The 20,807-nt window shown below is 40.5% G+C and overlaps 1 protein-coding gene across 5 annotated transcripts in view; it reads right to left on the bottom strand.

Annotated features, from left to right (window-relative positions):
• Positions 1-20,807, bottom strand: part of slc38a8a (solute carrier family 38 member 8a) — a 124,885-nt gene that overhangs the window by 84,226 nt on the left and 19,852 nt on the right. For 2 of the 5 annotated variants that reach the window (XM_061969864.2, XM_061969866.2), the window contains exons 6-10: positions 7,634-7,748; positions 6,522-6,669; positions 6,164-6,366; positions 6,035-6,086; positions 3,410-3,774 (exon numbers count right to left, since the gene is read on the bottom strand). In XM_061969864.2, the coding sequence (XP_061825848.1) occupies positions 3,672-3,774; positions 6,035-6,086; positions 6,164-6,366; positions 6,522-6,669; positions 7,634-7,748 (621 nt within the window). In that variant the 3' untranslated portion in view covers positions 3,410-3,671. Of the gene's footprint in view, positions 1-3,409; positions 3,775-6,034; positions 6,087-6,146; positions 6,367-6,521; positions 6,670-7,633; positions 7,749-20,807 lie in introns of those variants that run through there. The other 3 variants (XM_061969865.2, XM_061969867.2, XM_061969868.2) reach the window with 3 other exon arrangements.

Here is a 20,807-nt window from a genome sequence, read left to right as displayed (position 1 = left end):
ACAGGAACACACTTACACCCTACTGCGCATTGAATAACTATCCCGGTCTGGCTACGGCGCAACACTTCCCGCTTCCTGCTAAATTGAAGCTTGTGAATGGATACTCACTTTGGAATGCAAGTGAGTATCCAATCACAGTCTGGTTAACATCAGGCTAATTAGAGAGGCTTCTGTCAACAACTTGTGATCTGATTGGCTATCGCAACTGTCTCTCAACTCTATGTGTTCTCAAATTCATCCACTAACGGCCCCGATGAGTATCCAATCACAGGACGCGTAAATGTCACGTTCAATGTGAGGCCAGCCAGAAAGCCTTACTGACAACAACTCGTGTTCTGATTGGCTATCGCAACTGTCTATCAGCTGTATGTCCCTGATCGCTTACAGTGCACGGACGCCCGCATTGTTGATTCTGAAGGCCTCTTGCAACATAAGCTAGCTGAATTCTGATTGGATACAAACTAAAACTAAAAACAACAGCACTGTAACAAACATAATATGACATGAAGAGAATATGAATACTTTTAGAAATTGAGGGAACGTAAATAAAAAAATTATTTTATCTTTAATTATGATCATGAGTTGTGGTTATGTTAGGCCAGCAGAGAAGGCCTTGCTGGCCCTGATAGCTCACCACTGCGTTTTATATACAAACCCCGTTTCCATATGAGTTGGGAAATTGTGTTAGATGTAAATATAAACGGAATACAATGATTTGCAAATCATTTTCAACCCATATTCAGTTGAATATGCTACAAAGACAACATATTTGATGTTCAAACTGATAAACATTTTTTTTTTTGCAAATAATCATTAACTTTAGAATTTGATGCCAGCAACACGTGACGAAGTAGTTGGGAAAGGTGGCAATAAATACTGATAAAGTTGAGGAATGCTCATCAAACACTTATTTGGAACATCCCACAGGTGAACAGGCAAATTGGGAACAGGTGGGTGCCATGATTGGGTATAAAAGTAGATTCCATGAAATGCTCAGTCATTAGCAAACAAGGATGGGGCGAGGGTCACCTCTTTGTCAACAAATGCATGAGCAAATTGTTGAACAGTTTAAGAAAAACCTTTCTCAACCAGCTATTGCAAGGAATTTAGGGATTTCACCATCTACGGTCCGTAATATCGTCAAAGGGTTCAGAGAATCTGGAGAAATCACTGCACGTAAGCAGCTAAGCCCGTGACCTTCGATCCCTCAGGCTGTACTGCATCAACAAGCGACATCAGTGTGTAAAGGATATCACCACATGGGCTCAGGAACACTTCAGAAACCCACTGTCAGTAACTACAGTTGGTCTCTACATCTCTAAGTGCAAGTTAAAACTCTCCTATGCAAGGCGAAAACCGTTTATCAACAACACCCAGAAACGCCGTCGGCTTTGCTGGGCCTGAGCTCATCTAAGATGGACTGATACAAAGTGGAAAAGTGTTCTGTGGTCTGACGAGTCCACATTTCAAATTGTTTTTGGAAACTGTGGACTTTGTGTCCTCCGGACCAAAGAGGAAAAGAACCATCCGGATTGTTATAGGCACAAAGTTGAAAAGCCAGCATCTGTGATGGTATGGGGTCGTATTAGTGCCCAAGGCATGGGTAACTTACACATCTGTGAAGGCGCCATTAATGCTGAAAGGTACATACAGGTTTTGGAGCAACATATGTTGCCATCCAAGCAACGTTACCATGGACGCCCCTGCTTATTTCAGCAAGACAATGCCAAGCCACGTGTTACATCAACGTGGCTTCATAGTAAAAGAGTGCGGGTACTAGACTGGCCTGCCTGTAGTCCAGACCTGTCTCCCATTGAAAATGTGTGGCGCATTATGAAGCCTAAAATACCACAACGGAGACCCCCGGACTGTTGAACAACTTAAGCTGTACATCAAGCAAGAATGGGAAAGAATTCCACCTGAGAAGCTTAAAAAATGTGTCTCCTCAGTTCCCAAACGTTTACTGAGGGTTGTTAAAAGGAAAGGCCATGTAACACAGTGGTGAACATGCCCTTTCCCAACTACTTTGGCACGTGTTGCAGCCATGAAATTCTAGGTTAATTATTATTTGCAAAAAAAAATAAAGTTTATGAGTTTGAACATCAAATATCTTGTCTTTGTAGTGCATTCAATTGAATATGGGTTGAAAAGGATTTGCAAATCATTGTATTCCGTTTATATTTACATCTAACACAATTTCCCAACTCATATGGAAACGGGGTTTGTACATGCTGTATGTATGTAATATAGTAACAGGCACAAATGATAAAACGCAATATTTACAGTATTTTGCTCATTTTAGGCGTTACCAAACTTTTTTTCTGCACATCAATGACGTTCGTTGTTAAGCGCTAAGCGTTTCAAATGAGAAAACAGTCCATAAAATGTCCGCTCTCACTGTGATGCCGACTGATGTTCTGTCTTTCTAGAGCTGCTAAATTCATAATTACCTTCACTCTTCAGATTTAAAAAAATCCTTCCTAGCGATGTTGCAATGGTCTTATGCTGTGTTCCATTTGTTGAGAGCCATGTAGTATCAAGTTGGTAGTGTGTGAATTTTTTAAGTTTGGTGCCACAACTTTCTACTATACATGATTGCATTATTGTATGGTCTTATGCTTCTTTTGTAAAAGACATGTAGTGTCAAAGGTGAAGTTGGTAACGTGGAAAGTTTCAAACCTTCGACTATACAGGTGAGACACATGATTTATAACAGAGCAGTATTTTTTTTTTTCAAATTCAAAAGGTAATACAGCAGAAGCAGCTCAAGCTTCTTTATTTTATGGAGGGTCACTGCCAATGCTATTTGCAGCTCAAGCCAGTAGGTGACAATTTACCAGGGGTCAAATGAAGTGTGAGCAAGGTGATGTGTCACTACACCAGAGAAATAGTTCTGCTGTGTTAGCTGAGCTCTTCGCACAGCTTGGTTATTATGCAGGTCAAAGCATGTAAACGGAGCGTTGTTGGCTTTTTTAAGAAGATTTTTGGAGCGCCTTTTAGAAAATATACAGTGCATCCGTAAAGTATTCACAGTGCCTCACTTTTTCCACATTTTGTAACGTTACAGCCTTTTTCCATTTCTATTCCATACTATAAATTATTTTTTGTCCTCAAAATTCTCCAGAAAATATCCCATAATGACAATGTTTTTTTATTTATTTCGCAAATCTATTAAAACTAAAAAACTGAAAAAATCACATCATATTTTGTTGATGCACCCTTAGCATCAATTATAGCCTATCTTTGGGCAGTTTCGCCCATTTCTCTTTGCCCATTCCCCCTTGCAGCACCTCTCAAGTTCCATGTACTGTCTCTGTACATTGATGCATACATATTTCCCTCTATCCTGACTAGTCTTCCAGTTCCTGCAGCTGAAAACCATCCCCACAGCATGAATTTGCATTGATAATTATTTTAATGAGGACACTTGCTGTACCAACATATGTACACCATAGAGATGATATTTACACACATGCATGCAAAGAAATCAACACAGACATGAAACTTGTCCAGCTCATTAGGATCTTACTGTTGCCTTTGAGGTTTGCGTAACAACTTGTCTTTAGAGGAATTAAATGTACTGTTAGGAGTGAAGATCGTGAAGTCTTTAACAGCACAGGAGAACAAGATGGAATCTACCTGAGGTCGACACAATCAAGTCTTTTTAGGCATCAGATATTTCCAAGGAGTTGCATGACAGCAATAGCGGTGCTCTGGCCAAAGATGAACGCGCCACATAGCAGAGTGATCCCTCCCCAAACCGTGAGGAAGACTCTGGGAAGAAGGAGGCAGAAGAGATTTTAAAAATGTTGCAACTGCTACAGTCTGTTGTGTAGAAAAAAAACAAATCTAATCAGTGCATCCTAAATTGTGGCACCAGCTGGGCAGATTAGCACTAAAATATGTTTAACAGGGCTTGTTTAACTCGAGATCTCTCTGCACTGAACCCTTCCTTCACATACATCAACAAGAACCATTAATAAAGTAGCATTACATAACAAAAGAAATTGCCCATATTTATTAATGGTAAAAAGAGGTTGTCAGCATTTTTCTTCTTTTGATCCTTAAATATTCCAGAATTTAGGTAAACATCAAATTATAAAGCAATCTTTGATGCTTGGTGGAATATAAATACAAGGCACTTAATATGCATACTGAGCGAACACTTTCACCACAATATTAACACTTCAAAGTGTGATGCAATGCATTTGATCTTACTCTGCACAAGTGTTCAATTAGCTTGTGCAAGCATTCGTAATACCTGTAAGTGTACCGTGTATACTGTAAATCAAAATGCAGTATGTGCCGCAATGAAATGTGCCAAGTATAATCTAGAAATCATAACATTACAAATCATTTACAGTACCTAAATATTAATATTATCATGTTCTCCTTCCAATAATATTGGATTGCATAGCTGCATAGACCTTCCTCAATAGATTTCATATTGTTGTTTTTGTCTTTCAATTCCTCTCATCACGCCAGCGAGTCAATCACATAATTTGTGTTGGCTCAGTTTTTATGCCGGATGCATAGATATTTTTTATTTTTTCAAGGTTGGGACCGACACTGGAGTAGTTCAATAGCTGGGTCAGTAATTTGCATTATATGACTTATACTGTAATTAAAACCATAAAAACATACAGTCCAGGCCAAAAGTTTGGACACACCTTCTCATTCAATGTGTTTTCTTTATTTGTATGACTATTTACATTGTAGATTGTCACTGAAGGTATCAAAACTATGAATGAACACATGTGGAGTTATGTACTTAACAAAAAAAGGTGAAATAACTGAAAACATGTTTTATATTCTAGTTTCTTCAAAATAGCCCCCCTTTGCTCTGATTACTGTTTTGCACATTCTTGGCATTCTCTCGATACACTTCAAGAGGTAGTCACCTGAAAGGGTTTTCACTTCACAGGTGTCATAAATATGATGCCGTCAGTGACAATTTACAATGTACAGTAAATAGTCGTGAAAATAAAGAAAACGCATTGAAATGAGGTGTGTCCAAACTTTTGGCCTGTACTGTATATTAGACGCACCGGACTATGAGGCGCAGATATATACGTTGTGAAATGAATTATTTACACAGAAACATTTTATGAATGCTTATTTACTTTAATTGATTCCAAAAGATGCCTGTCACACGGCAGTAAAACGGATGATCAAACAAAACAAAAATCATTATCATGGACCCACTAGCTGCGAAAGCTAGCTCTCAAATTAGCTAAACACACTCAATAAGTCCACGGTGACATTTTGGTGCATTTATGAAACTGAAACAATACAAAAAGAATGTTAATAATACTAACAAAGACACTCGTAAACGTGTTAGCAAATACTAACGACGCTACCTTGATTACATTACAATAGCACGTACAAATACAGTATGCATGAAAACACGGACAGAAATCACACATGGTACGGTTTAGTAAGTAAGAATTGCTTTAGCTATATATAGTAAAACTTACAAACGTTGCTTGGAGTGATGAATGAAGAATCCATACGAGTAAAAACGCTACGGACGGCTAGAAGACGTAACGGCACTTGTACTTCCGGTTGAAAGCTCAGTCTAAACAGAAGGGCAATGCAGCACTGCAGCACCTGCAGTGAGCAAACTCGTCCAAAAGATGGCGCCAAAGCACAAACAGTAACAAACATATTCAGTGTCTTTGCTTGTTTTGTTTTTTTAAACTATTTGCATTACGGCCGTCAGCGAAGAAAAATCCATAAATTATCCGCACCGCTTTATAAGTCGCAGGGTTAAAAAAGTAGTTACGATACTTTACAATACACTTATTACATAATAATACGAAAACCCCTGTCTACTCCAATGTTATAATATTTGTTACTTCTGTCACTTCAATTTTGCAAGACAAAATTCATATTTTTTTTAATTTAGGTTTTCAATATTAGTTACAGGTAAATTATATTTAATTCATCATATTTCTTGTTTGATGACTCCCTTTCATCAATCATCTAGGTTAGATTTGTACACCAGTCAGCATGTATTTATTGGTTCACTCACCTGGCCTTATAAGACACGGGCTCAGACTGCATGGCAAACATCAGACAAAGTCCTTGTCAAGCAAAAGATGACTCAGCAGGGCAGATAATTCCACATATAAGGTCATACACACCTAAAACAAGATGGTACCTGGGAAGATGAAGATGAAAAAGGCACTGATGCCACCGATGACGCTGATAACTTTACTGATGTCTGGTACGAACACAGCAATAAGGAGGGTTGCAGTTATCCACAAAAACGTCAGCATGTACCGACTGCGACTTTCAAACTCCACGGTCACCACATCGCCACACCTCCTCCGCCAACTCAGCAGAGGATCCTGGATCACTGATCTTACATGTGCAGAAAAATAAGACAAATACAAATACTCAACTATCAATATAAAACCTAAGCAGGCACTAACAATTGAGTAGTGCTAAATATGTCATTTAGACTCACAGCATGACTCAACAAAATAAAGATGAAATTAATGAGAAATGCCCCAAACCTGCCCAGCAACAGGATGATAGGGTAGATGGTGATAATGGAGATTCCAAACAGCAGCCTGGCGATGAGCATCAGAATGTCATCACCCATGTATGACATCAAAATGTCCGGCTTCACATCCTTGCCAAATGTCAGATACCCATAAACCCCTGCAAAAAAACCAATTTGTACAGTTACTAACAAACACAATGCATATGAAGCCACACAGCAAATCTGAATAAACAGAAAAGTCCATGTCAGTTTGGCAGTACTGTGTGGATATACATGTTGGCAAATGTGGGGTAACCTTTCACCTAATAAAAAGTGGCTTAATCTATATGATTATGACCTATGTTGAAAAGAACAAGATTACAGCATCATGCGGTACAAATGTGGTTGTATATTACAGAGACAGAGTCAAGGTGGAGAGCAAGAAAAAAAGCGAACAAGAGCAACTCTGTTGATCAGGGTCAATCGATGTATTATGAATATGCATACAAAATATATTTCTAAATATTTACTATACTCATCTAACCTAACAACCTAGGCTTATCTGATCACCCTTATTTTTATTGTTTATTAAGACAGTAGCGCTGCATTGCAGGAAAGGTTTGTAGTCTATAGATCTAAATATTTTACATATCTAATCTATAAAACGTAATTTTCTGGATTTGTCCAAATGTGTTTGTGTTTTTAATCGCAAAAACAGCTTCTTGGTTGCAATGTAAAAACAAAAAAAGCCCTTTGAGTATGTTATGTAAATGAGTTGCCCTGTTAACAGATAATGTCGCTCATTTAATGTGGTTCTAATTACCATTCTTTTGGCTTATTTAACAATACTTAATCTGTTGGAAGTGCTTAAAAAAACAATTGCGCGCTTATGCGAATAATGTTTTCCACAAATGGACAGTCATCAAATAATGCAATGTGAAGAATATGTGACTTAGATATTCTCCATCCTATGATTAATAAATTATATATACATGTGACTAGTACATTTGCATTCAGTTACTGCACTTTACAGGCAGGTCTATCGACTCAGGAAAGGCAATTCTAAAGACAAACTTTGTTGCTTCATTGTAAAAATCCCTTATGTTTGGTGCTGATTTGTACATAGTAAACAAGTAGTCATACCTGTGAGGGTATAGATGATGAGGCAGATGATCATAGTGACCACAGAGATAAAAGCCCAGTGAGTAAGACGCTGGTTCTCCATGCTGCTGTAAATGGCGATGGACGCCTCGTGACACTATAACAGAAAGGAAAATGTATGTTTCTGATTCAAGTTTACCATTTATATTCAGTTGCAACAGGTAAACAGATGAAGAATGTTTTAAGAAAAGTGGACAGTGTCAATACTGCATATTTAAATGGAATGAAAACATGTGTATTAAACTATCTACTAATTGTGATATTTGTTAAAAATGCTCAGTGTGTACCATTACTATACAAAGTACATTGCCCACATCATCCTGGGATCTCTAAAAGAGCAAATTTGAAACAACCATTGATTTTTACAAAATACACCGCATCTGGACAGTATTGCCACGCAACGATTCATTTTTTCAACATTTTGTTATTTCGTTATGAAGCATGGTGGGGGCAGCATCATGCTGTGGGAATGTTTTAGCAGCAGGAACTGGTAGACTAGTCAGATTAGAGGGAAAGATGAATGCAGCAATGCACAGAGACATCCTGGTTGAAAACCAAAGCTTCCCATCTAACCTGATGGCGCTTGAGAGGTGCTGCAAATAGGAATGTGCAAAACTGCCCAAAGATAGGTGTGCCAAGCTTGTGGCATTATATTCAAAAAGACTTGAGGCTGTAATTGCTGCCAAAGGTGCATCAACAAAGTGTTGAGCAAAGGCTGTGAATGCTTATGTACATGTGTTTTTTTCTTTAAAAAATGTTTGCAATAAAAAAAAAAAACTTTTCACATTGTCATTATGGGGTATTGTATGTAGAATTTTAAAGATAAAAATGAAGGTATTCAATTTTGGAATAGGGATCCAAAATGTGAAAAAAGTGAAGCGCTGTAAATACTTTCCGGAGGCACTGTACTTTACTGCTTAAATACATTTTCTTTTTTTGCACAGACAATAATAGTATTGTTACAAATTTACAGCATACTTCTCTACCACAGAATGCATGACAATTCAGTGTAGTACAAAAAAGTACAAGGCTATGTCTTTAGCGCATCTCGGATCCATAATGGGATAGAACGATCCAGTGGTAAAAGACCCAGCCTGGCTTTAGACTAGAGTAAAGTAAGGATCCAAACATTTTATTCGTGATCCCAGCCAGTGTGGCAATCTCAGGTTGATTTTAAATGAAGGATTTGTGCTCCAAGCAAGACACCAGTTTCACCATCACATAGGCCAAGATACAGGCTCTTGTCCCCACTTGATCCTAGCTGACATCAACCTGGTTTGAATCTCATCCCACATCTTCAGGCCTTGGCCCCCACCAATCGACAGGATCTCATCAGCTCACTTTTCAGCTATTTGCACTGCAATCACTCAGCCTGAGGGGGTGAGTCTGTGTGTGTGTTTGTGTGAAATGATATGCATCAATCCTTTTGCATGCTCCATTCCTGTTATTACAAAACCCAAAGCCAGTGAAGTTGGCACGTTGTGTAAATCGTAAATGAAAACAGAATACAATGATTTGCAAATCCTTTTCAACCTATATTCAATTGAATAGACCGCAAAGACAAGATACTTAACATTCTAACTTGTAAACTTTGTTAATTTTTTAACAAATATTAGCTAATTTGGAATTTGATGCCTGCAACATGTTTCAAAAAAGGTGAACAGGCAAATTGGGAACAGGCTGTGATTGGGTATAAAAGCAGCTTCCATGAAATGCTCAGTCATTTACAAACAAGGATGGGGCGAGGGTCACCACTTTGTGAACAAATGCGTGAGCAAATTGTCTAGCAGTTTAAGAACAACGTTTCTCAACTAGCTATTGCAAAGGATTTAGGGATTTCACCATCTACGGTCCGTAATATCATCAAAAGGTTCAGAGAATCTGGAGAAATCACGGCAAGGCCGAAAACCAATATTGAATGCCCCTGACCTTCGATCCCTCAGGCGGTACTGCATCAAAAACCGACATCAGTGTGTAAAGGATATCACCACATGGGCTCAGGAACACTTCAGAAAACCACTGTCAGTAACAATAGTTTGTCGCTACATCTGTAAGTGCAAGTTAAAACTCTACTATGCAAAGCCAAAGCCATTCATCAACACCCAGAAACACTTTGCTGGGCCTGAGCTCATCTAAGGTGGATTGATGCAAAGTGAAAAAGTTTTCTGTGGTCTGACGAGTCCACATTTCAAATTGTTTTTGGAAATTGTGGACGTCGTGTTCTCCGGACCAAAGTGGAAAAGAGCCATTCGGATTGTTCGAACAAACGCCTTTTTCATGGATGCCCCTGCTTATTTCAGCAAGACAATGCCAAGCCACATTCCGCACGTGTTACAACAACGTGGCTTTGTAGTAAAAGAGTGTGGGTACTAGACTGGCCTGCCTGTAGTCCAGACCTGTCTCCCATTCAAAATGTGTGGCGCATTATGAAGCGTAAAGTACCACAACGGAGACCCCGGACTGTTGAACAACTTAAGCTGTACATCAAGCAAGAATGGGAAATAATTCCACCTGAAAAGCTTCAAAAATTGGTCTCCTCAGTTCCCAAATGTTTACTGAGTGTTGTTAAAAGTAAAGGCCATGTAACACAGTGGTAAACATGCCCCGGTGCCAACTCGTTTGCTTTGTGTTGCGGCCATTAAATTCTAAGTTAATGATTATTTGCAAAAAAATCCTACCTGTACCTGTATCTATCAAAGGTTACCTTGGCAACTTGGGAAGTTACACATGAGCTACCTTGCTTTAGACTGATTCTACTTAACCTGCCTATTAGATTTGAAAAAACTCTTTCCGTGGCGCTCAGATGCCCTAGACCGTGCCATAAAGCTGACCTCAACTCAACACATACCCCTAAAATAGTTTAGGGTGTGACAGTTAGCATTCACCACCATGTTTGATATGTTTTATTAAGAGAAATACCGAAAATAACCCCCAAGTTTACAATTTTCCCATTGCCTATTGTAATAATCCTTGATGATTTAGTTTTTTCCATGAGTGCAAAGCAGCTGAAATGGTCAAAAGGTGACTGAAGAGGTGACAAATGAGTGCATTAATGGTGACCCTAAAGAGATCTGCAGTTTAATCACAACAGAACAGCATGCATTCACTAAAATAACAGCCAGAGAGTGTTTTATTATTTCTTTAGACTAACCTGAGCATGACATACTTGTTACCTGTCAAGATAGTGTTGTATTAACACATACATTTGAAATATTTTTCATCCACCCTGACTGTCCTGGTTGAGTTAGAGTCAGAATTCTGGGGGAAAAAATGGCAAATTCGTAGGAATAACGGAAAGGTAATTGTTAAAAATTGTTAGTGACCAGTGACTCTGTGACCTGCTCGTATGTCGCGCCGCCAGAGGACACTTTCGCTTTTTGAAAGTGAATCAGTTAAAACTAAGCCATCAAATATGATTGACAAATATTGAAATTATCAAAAAAATATGTATATGCAAATGCACCCCCCTGACAGATGCAATAGCCAATGTATAGATTATTGTCTTCTTATTAGGCCTAAACTTGCATTTAACTACACCCGGAATTAGGATTAGTAGCTACACTAATAACAATAACCCTGATTACTAAATGTAATGAGTGCATTTATAAATGGTTGATTTATATAGGCTAGTAAGGTAAAGTTTTGTACCTGACAAGTTTCGGCTACCTTGCTTCTGCAGCCTTCATCAGAGGTGTCACGTGATGTAAGCGTGACGTTATATGGATTTTTCCATCCCACCACTTCAGGTGGGATGGAAATATCTTATATAAATCAACCATTTATAATTACACATTAGTAGGCTAAATGAACCTCTTCAACATGTAATGAGTGCAATGAAAATAATTTTGATGGGCTTTTTCCTGGCAGAGTTTGGTATTACAGTTGTTCCCTAAATTCAAGAGTGCCCCAACTTAAGAGTGTTTTGACATAAGAGCTGTCTCTCAAGTAATTGGTACGCTTTAAGTTACAAGCAAAATTTGAGTTACAAGCATCCCCACCATTAGTTGGTGTAGCAAATGTCACAACGACCCCGTTAGAGCCGTCCAAAACATCCGGTCTTACACACTAGCATTAGCATATAGCTAGAGACAACTTTGTTTTTCAACCATTGGAAGGAAGAAAGTGGGTGTAAAGGATGGTGCTGAGAAGATGAAGCAGATGGTGACTCAGATTGTTGAGCAGCCATCCAGAAACTTGAGGGATCCTGGTACGAATCCAGCTCGTGATCAGAGGAAATGCTGTTGTGTCCTTGGGCAAGACACTTCACCCACCTTACCTCCAGTGCGGCGCACATTGGTGTATGAATGTGAGTGAATGTTTGGTAGTGGTGGAGCAAATGGGCAGCCATGCTTCTGTCGGTCTCTCTTACAGCAGCTGCGGCCACAAATGTAGCTTATCACGATCAATGTGTGACCGTGGAATAAATGAATGATGGGTTCTTAGTGTCACATGCTTTAGGTCACTAAAAAAAGTGCATTATAAATATCCTCCATTAGAATTATTATGTTCTGTGATTTATTTTTTTTTAAATCAACAAAAACATGACTGGGTGTCAGTCCTAGTCGAATGCCAGCCAAGAATGGTAACTTAATATCCAAACGACGGCCATTTATCCATGAAAACATGTCTGAAGGAGAAGCAGCTGGAAAAAGATGCCATAGAAGTCCACTCTCCAAGGTAAATGCTGTACATTATTATAACATTACTGTGTAAAATACTGTAATTGTTAGTAGTGAATTCTATTGAATTGCTTTAATACAATATTTCTTATCTAAAAGTTTGTTTTCAATTCAAAAGGGCATATTACATGTTAAAGTTGTGCTGTTCGTGGGTCCCGAGCACCAATCAAACTGATTTAAATGAATTTCAGTGGGAGATTTGAGAGTGTGTTAAAAGCTCGGTCACAGAAGCAATAAAGCTTGTAAATTGAGGTACTACTGTACTCACTCTTGTGTACAGCATGCAAAACATCAATATTTTTAAAAATTATATGAATAAATGTGAATAAGCTGTTTCTGGGTTTCTTTGTTTTTGTTACCCTTTTTAGTCTAACATTTCTGTAAGGATTTTCTACCTGTAATTGAATCTCTTAAAAAAAAAAAAAAAAATGTTATTTAATGTCAAAAATAAATAATAAATAAATAAATAAAATAGTTGTCTTAAATGAGGTGCAAGGAAGTAACGATTTTAAATACTTTCTAACTGCTGCCTCGCTCAAAAGGTTGAAAATTTGGCAAAACATGCATAATTGCTGCTATTCAATGGGCTCTACAAAACAGAGATGGGTACCAATTACATTTACCGTATTTTTCGGACTATAAGTCGCAGTTTTTTTTCATAGTTTGGCCGGGGGTGCAACTTATACTCAGGAGCGACTTATGTGTGAAATTATTAACACATTAGCGTAAAATATCAAATATTATGTAGCTCATTCACGTAAGAGACTAGACGTATAAGATTTAATGGGATTTAGCGACTAAGAGTGACAGATTGTTTGGTAAACGTATAGCATGTTCTATGTTACAGTTAATTGAATGACTCTTACCATAATATGTTATGTTAACATACCAGGCACGTTCTCAGTTGGTTATTTATGCCTCATATAACGTACACTTATTCAGCCTGTTGTTCACTATTCTTTATTTATTTAAAATTGCCTTTCAAATGTCTATTCTTGGTGTTGGGTTTTATCAAATAAATTTCCCCAAAAAATGCGACTTATATTCCAGTGCGACTTATATGTTTTTTTCCTTCTTTATTATGCATTTTCGGCAGGTGCGACTTATACTCCGGTGCGACTTATACTCCGAAAAATACGGTAAACTGATAGTAGTACCAAATTGGTAAAAAATAAATGTGCCGGTGTTTAAACGGTGCCCCAACCAGTAATAAAAAATGGATGTCAAGTTCTCCAGGTTTTTTCACAGCCGTGCCCGAACTTGAAAGGGCCAGTTGGACTCAGGAAGGACTCAAAGGGACAACTCAATCCTTTTTCCTTGTGATTTATTGATGTTTGATTTGAAGCAATAAAATAAAGTGGGTTATCGGTGTAGATGAATGGATGAACAGAATGAATAGTCGAATAGTGGAATAGTTGAATAGCTTGGGATAGCTGAATAGTAGATTAGCTGAATAGGTGAATAGGTGAATAGCAGAATAGTGGGGGTTGAATAGCTGTTGGTAGATTAGTTGAATAGGTAAATAGGTGAATAGCAGAATAGTGGGGGTTGAATAGCTGTTGGTAGATTAGGTTGATAACCTTAACCAAACAGAAAAAAAAAAAAAAACACATTAGTGTTTCATATACATACATCATAATACATGCTTTGCTTTCCTTTAAATCAATCCAAACAAATTAATTTCCACTGATAGGGTCTAGGTTTAAGAATAAATTTAAACATTTCCAACAATATGAATGAAATTAAATTTAAACAATCCATCCTAATTATAAGAATAAACTTAAACATCACAGATACTTTTTTAAATTTACTTTCAGTCAACTTAAACAATTGTGTAAACATCAGTGGAATTATCTTCTTTAAAGATTCTCCCCAGTGAAATTATCTTCTCTCCCTTGGTTTCCTCACCAGTTGCGTCTTCTGAGTCCAAACAGGAGCTGCCTTCCTTCCTTCTAGCAGCATGTCAAAGGGGTGACTGACTGAAGCTCAAACATTTTGAGCATGTGCTCTGAGCAGGTGAACAGGTGAATTCAATCAAACCAATCTGTTGGAAGCAGGTGGAGATTTTCAGCCCTCAGCTCTCACTGTTGCCCCTTCAGGCCTGGAGTGTGCTCTGCAAATCAGTGGTGTTTGTGCTGCTCTGTACTTTGACTTGACACCTCCCACTTGACCTCTTGGTTTTTTAAACCCAAGGAGGTCACATCATCTGTTCCGGCAAGTTTACCTTCAGTTTGCATGATGTTGTTCTTGTTCTTCAACAGGTATTAAAACAATGATCCGTCTGACGTCTCTGTGAAGAATGGTGGCCGGGATTTTACTTGAGTGCTGCTTTCCCTTCTTTTCAGCAGGTTTTGCAGAGGAGACTGAGTAGCTGGGAAAAGTCCTGATTTGCACATCTCTCACAATCGATGGCAGTGAGTACTACTTGCTTGCACATTTGTGGTGAGGTTTCCTGATATTTTAGCTTACTTGAAGCTGAGCGTTTGATCCGAGTTCGCCACTTCCTGACTGCTCTCCATACCCAGGCAATGACTCGGATCAGCTTGGTCAGGCTGCTGAATTTCTTTATGTCCAGGATTCTTTGGACAGCAGAACCGGCATGTGGTCTTCGGACTTGGATCTTGGACTCTTGTTCACAAGAACTGTGGTCATTTCTGACATGAGTAGGTTTTGGAGTTTTTTCTGTAATAGATGGGACATCATTCTGGTTCCTCTTTGCCTGTGCTCTGGTTACCACTGCTGTGAAAGACTTCCTTTGAAGCTTGTCAATGCTCGCTGTGGCATTCGCAGCAACCTCTTTGGCTGACTTTGTCAGCCACTCATCCACAGGATGTTTTAGAAACTCAGATCCCTCCTGCCACACAGAATCCTTTTTAAGGTCCTCTGGTGATGCTCCTCTTGTTATGAGATCAGCGATATTCAGGTCTCCTGGAATCCATCTCCAATCTTCAATAGACGTGGACTTCTGGATCTCTCCAACTCTGTTTGCGAAGAAGGTCTGATATCCATAGCTCTCTCTTTGGATTGCTCCCAGAACAGTTTGACTGTCCAGCCGATGGAGCCAACATTCAATTTCCATCCGACTGTGTTTTTCAATATACCTTCTGAGCCGTGTAGCAAAGACAGCACCACAGATTTCAGCTTTCACTGCCTCTCCTTTCTGGTCGATGGGTGTGAGCTTGGCTTTGGACTCTGTCAGTCTGACTTGGATGCCTTCTTCAGTCTCCCATCTGAGGTACACCACAGCTCCATAGCTTCTGTCACTTCCATCAGAGAAGGTTATTCCCCAGGGTTTTCCAATCCGATTGGCTGGTGTGAGGCTTCTGTGGAAGGGGATTTGGCTGAGGCGCGTGTATTCCTCAAACAGTGAGATGGCTTCTTCTCTCAACTTTCCAGACAAAGGTTTGTCCCAGGTGTCTCTGGTCAGAGCTTTGCTTCCAGCTGCTTCTTGAAAAGCTTTCCTGACAAGAATGGCACCTTTCTGCTTAGCAGGTGTGACAAGACCTATTGGGTCGTACAGGCTAGCGACCTGGCTAAGCAGTTGTCTTGTCAGTGGATCTGGAGTTTTTTCTCTCACCTCTCCCACCAGGAGATTTTGGCCCATTCTCATCTTCTTCTTTCTTCTTGAGAAATTGATGGAGGTCATGGGGTAGAGTCTGTCTTTTCCAACGAGGTATCCAACACCAAGGGCTTTGTTTTCATCTTCACTCATCTGATTTGGGAGAATGAGGATCCTGTCCGATGAGGATTTCGGCTCTTTTGGTACAGACTCCCGCCTCACACTTTGGCCTGATCGGACCCAAGGCTTGAGAAAGAACCCGCCTGACTTTAGGATTTCCTCCACTCTTCTTGTGTTTTCCTCCAGCTGTTCCAGGTCATTATGGGATGTCAACAGATCATCAACATACGCGTCCTCTTCCACGATCCTACATTCCTCTTTCAGGTGAGCGAACTTGGGCAGCTTGGCTGTCTCTCTCATGGCGAGTTGTGCGATGCACCCTGCTGGTCGATCACCGATGTTGACTCTGGTGATGGCATATTCCTCAATTTCTCCATCCTCAGTGTCTCTCCAGAGGAATCTGTGGAGGTGCATCTCCAGGTCTTCTAGCCACACAGAATTGTACATTTTTTTAATGTCACCCTCCTCTTCTGAACCTGAGTAGAACTGCTCGGATGGGATTGAGGACATCAGGCCCTTTCAGCAGGAGATCATTCATGCTGCGTCCTTGGAACCTCTGGCTGCTGTTCCATACCAATCGCACAGGTGTTGTAACTGAATGCGGGTTTGGCGCCACCAAGTGGCTGACGTACCACACTGGTCCTTGCCAGCCAGCAATGGTCTCTTTGGTGAGTTTCTTTGCCGCTTTCCTTGCTACCATCTCATGGACTTGAGCTGTGTATGCCACTCGCCACTCTGGTTCTTTCTTGAGCTGCTTCTCTGTTCGCAGGAAAGTGGCCTGAACTGCACTCCTGTTGTTGGGCAGCGAGGTTGGATCTTCAATCCAGGGATATTTCGTGTCCCAGTGTGGTTCGTCACTATGTGCATCTGCTTTGACATAGGTGAGGCCTTTTCTTATGATTTCCAGCTCTTTTTCCTCCTTTATAGTCATTTCTTTCCCTCCTGGTTGACAGTTGCCGCATCGGCATCCCCCACACTTGGGTTCACAGGCAGCTCCAATGCTTTCCCATTTCCACCAGTTTAAGAACTCTCTGCCAGCTGTCGTCATCTTGGTTTCAGCAATTTCCTGATATTTCACTGCTGTAGTTCTCATAGACCGGGCAAAGTGTGTTTTGGATCTATGCATAGCCACATCCACTTCTTCAAAGAGGTTTGGATGTGCTCCCCCAACAGTCATTCCTAATGGGCTTTCCCAAAGCACCAAGTCCCCAATTACCTTTACTCTTTGTGGAGCGAGTCTTCCTTCACGGTGGCTGATGAGAAGCTCAATATGCTTTGGTCTCTTCAGATCCTTTAGGTTGATGTCTGGGAAGAACTTCCTGATTTGGTGAGGTTTGATTTCACTGTGCACTTTGGCAATTTCATCCAAACCATAGCATACAAGCTCGTGAGCTCTCTCTGTGCCTGTGGGCGTCTTCACTCTCACCTTGAGTAAATATCTTCTGGTCTTTCCCGTCATGGTCATTCCTCCAACTCCTTGGACAACAAGGGTGACCTTTTCATTTCGCAGGTCGAGTCTTCTGGCAGCTCTGTGAGTGATGTAGTTGGTGTCCGATGCCAGGTCAATGAGAGTTCCAATTTTCTGTCCTGCATTGCTAGTTACTTCCAACAGCATCAGAATTACTGGTAGCTCACGTATATTTGCATCCATCACTCCAGGTTGGATCTTTCCAGCACAGTAGGTCTTCTCCATCACTCCAGGTTGGATCTTTCCAGCACAGTAGGTCTTCACAGCCACATTGGTGAATGCCTTCCTGAAATTTTCAGCCATCTCTGGGGTGAGCTCAGAAATCAGTTTTTCTTGCTCCTCGGTGAGCGCTTGTCGTCTGACATTGGGTCTTCCTCCTTTCCCAGGTTCTCTTCTTTTGGGGTCTTCCTTTAGGCAAAGAAAGAAGTGGTGGCCTGAAGAATTCCTGCAGTCCCTGTTCCTGCACAGGTAAGTATCCGTACACTCCTCCTCTTCATGACAATTTAGGCACCTTTTGCATGCTCCTAGCTTTTCCACAGCTTTCACTTTGTCGCCAGGCTTCAGTTCTTTGAACCGCTTGCAAAAGAAGAGCTTCTCCTGGTGCTTTTCATCTCCACAGACAACGCATCCGGCTTTCCCTGTGAATCTGGTAGAGGCAAACTTCTTTTCCATGTAAGTAGGTTTCTTCTCAGACCTTTCACTTACACCAAGCTGCTCTAGCTTCTCCAGGATTTCTTCTTGGGTCTTCAGGAATTTGAGGAGGCTGTCGAAGTGATTGTCTGCCGTCACTTTGCTTCCTGGGTTGACCATTAATGTGAGCCAGTCCCTCTTTATATTGTCTGGCAGCTTACTCTCTATTGACCTGATCACAAGGGGGTTGTTGATGGCTCCGATGTTTCCCAGCGCTGTCAGGTCATCCAGGGCCTTTTCCACCTTTTGGATTAAGTCAATCACTTTCCTTGGCTGGTTTGACTTTAAAGCAGGAATCTTCTCCAGTTCTTCAACTATTTCTAAGGCAATTGTGGTTTTATTGCCATACCTGTTTAAGCACTCTGAACATGTCTTCCGCATCATTGTATGTTGACAGGCGTAGTTCTCTGCTTATCCGCTCATCAACACTGTCCAGGAGCTGAAACTTCTTCACTTCAATGGAGCCGGTCGGCTCTCCCTGTCTTTGCAGTTTCTCCCAGTCACTACGCCATCGATGGAAGTTCCTTTTGAATCCATAGAACCTGGGTAGACTGGTGGGTTTGATTCTCAGCACCGGCTGTGGAGTTGGTTGGAGCTGGGGTTCTCTTCCTCTTCTTCCTTCCTCTGCACTTCTTTGTGCCGTTAGGAATTCGGCCCTTCTGGCCTCGAGGACATTGCTGAGTGCCCTCAGGTCCTTAACTCTGCCTTCCAGCCTTGGCCTTTGGTCATCTGGAATCCACCTTTCCCACTCAGTCATGCTTGTGATTACATCTTTGACCAATGATTTCACTCCAATCCACTGCAGCTCATATCCGTCTCTGTTGATTGCAGTCACAGGCATTCTCCGGACATCTTCACTGGCGATCCCTGCCTCATTTATTGCAGAGTTGACTTCGTCCTCACCATATCTGGACCAAAGGTTGTGCTGAACCTTTTTACGGACTTCATCCAGTCTTGCTTCACACTCATCTGTGGTTTTTTCTATGTCTTTTTGCTGCTGCATATTTAGTTCCACTTCATCACCTTCCTCAGACTTGGCCTCCATGTCCACCAGTAGGCCGGTCTCGTAGTCATCGTTTGCTTCACAGACATCCCTCGCCAGACTGGAAAGTTTGCAGAACTCCTCTTGTAGTTCCTGCTTTATCATGGTATCTGCAGCTCTGCTGAGGTAGTTGGCTTGCTTGGTGAAGACCCGTTTGGCTACGGTCCTCTCTTGCTTCAGTTGCTTGACTGTTTTCCCAAGAGCTTCGCTTGCCATGGTGCAGTTTTAAGTACCTCCCTTTGCGACAGCAGCTTCTTTGACTTCAGGCCTTTAATCCTCGTCTTCACTGCCACGCTGGTGGTTATCAACTGTCAAGTTCTCCAGGTTTTTTCACAGCCGTGCCCGAACTTGAAAGGGCCAGTTGGACTCAGGAAGGACTCAAAGGGACAACTCAATCCTTTTTCCTTGTGATTTATTGATGTTTGATTTGAAGCAATAAAATAAAGTGGGTTATCGGTGTAGATGAATGGATGAACAGAATGAATAGTCGAATAGTGGAATAGTTGAATAGCTTGGGATAGCTGAATAGTAGATTAGCTGAATAGGTGAATAGCAGAATAGTGGGGGTTGAATAGCTGTTGGTAGATTAGTTGAATAGGTGAATAGCAGAATAGTGGGGGTTGAATAGCTTTTGGTAGATTAGGTTGATAACCTTAACCAAACAGAAAAAAAAAAAAAAACACATTAGTGTTTCATATACATACATCATAATACATGCTTTGCTTTCCTTTAAATCAATCCAAACAAATTAATTTCCACTGATAGGGTCTAGGTTTAAGAATAAATTTAAACATTTCCAACAATATGAACGAAATTAAATTTAAACAATCCATCCTAATTATAAGTATAAACTTAAACATCACAGATACTTTTTTAAATTTACTTTCAGTCAACTTAAACAATTGTGTAAACATCAGTGGAATTATCTTCTTTAAAGATTCTCCCCAGTGAAATTATCTTCTCTCCCTTGGTTTCCTCACCAGTTGCGTCTTCTGAGTCCAAACAGGAGCTGCCTTCCTTCCTTCTAGCAGCATGTCAAAGGGGTGACTGACTGAAGCTCAAACATTTTGAGCATGTGCTCTGAGCAGGTGAATTCAATCAAACCAATCTGTTGGAAGCAGGTGGAGATTTTCAACCCTCAGCTCTCACTGTTGCCCCTTCAGGCCTGGAGTGTGCTCTGCAAATCAGTGGTGTTTGTGCTGCTCTGTACTTTGACTTGACAATGGAAAACACAATACATTTTGTAAAAAAAAAAAAAAAAGTAATACATTAAAAAATAATACCGTAAATGAAATACACGAACAATTGTCAGAACTATTGTAGCAATAAAGAATATGGAGGCCGTGCAAAAGAGGATTTATTTGTGTTGTAATGTTACTACACAGAATTACTTGGGTTTGTGAATGCAACCTCGATCACCGTGACCATCATCGGTGCACAATAGCAAGCTGCAGTTTACAGCATAAGACGTTACTTGCACAACATCACTGTCAAGCATTCCTTGCAGGTGGCTGAGTCTGCATTCATTTAGAACCAAAATGAGGCCTCAAACGCTACTTCTTTTATCAGTCGGCTTACTAACGTTTATTTTGGCACCG

The sequence above is a fragment of the Nerophis lumbriciformis genome, linkage group LG10 (genome assembly GCF_033978685.3).
Source record: "Nerophis lumbriciformis linkage group LG10, RoL_Nlum_v2.1, whole genome shotgun sequence".
Taxonomy (NCBI): domain Eukaryota; kingdom Metazoa; phylum Chordata; class Actinopteri; order Syngnathiformes; family Syngnathidae; genus Nerophis; species Nerophis lumbriciformis.
The sequence above is the reverse complement of the archived record's forward strand: the minus strand, read 5'-3'. Positions and strand labels throughout refer to the sequence as shown.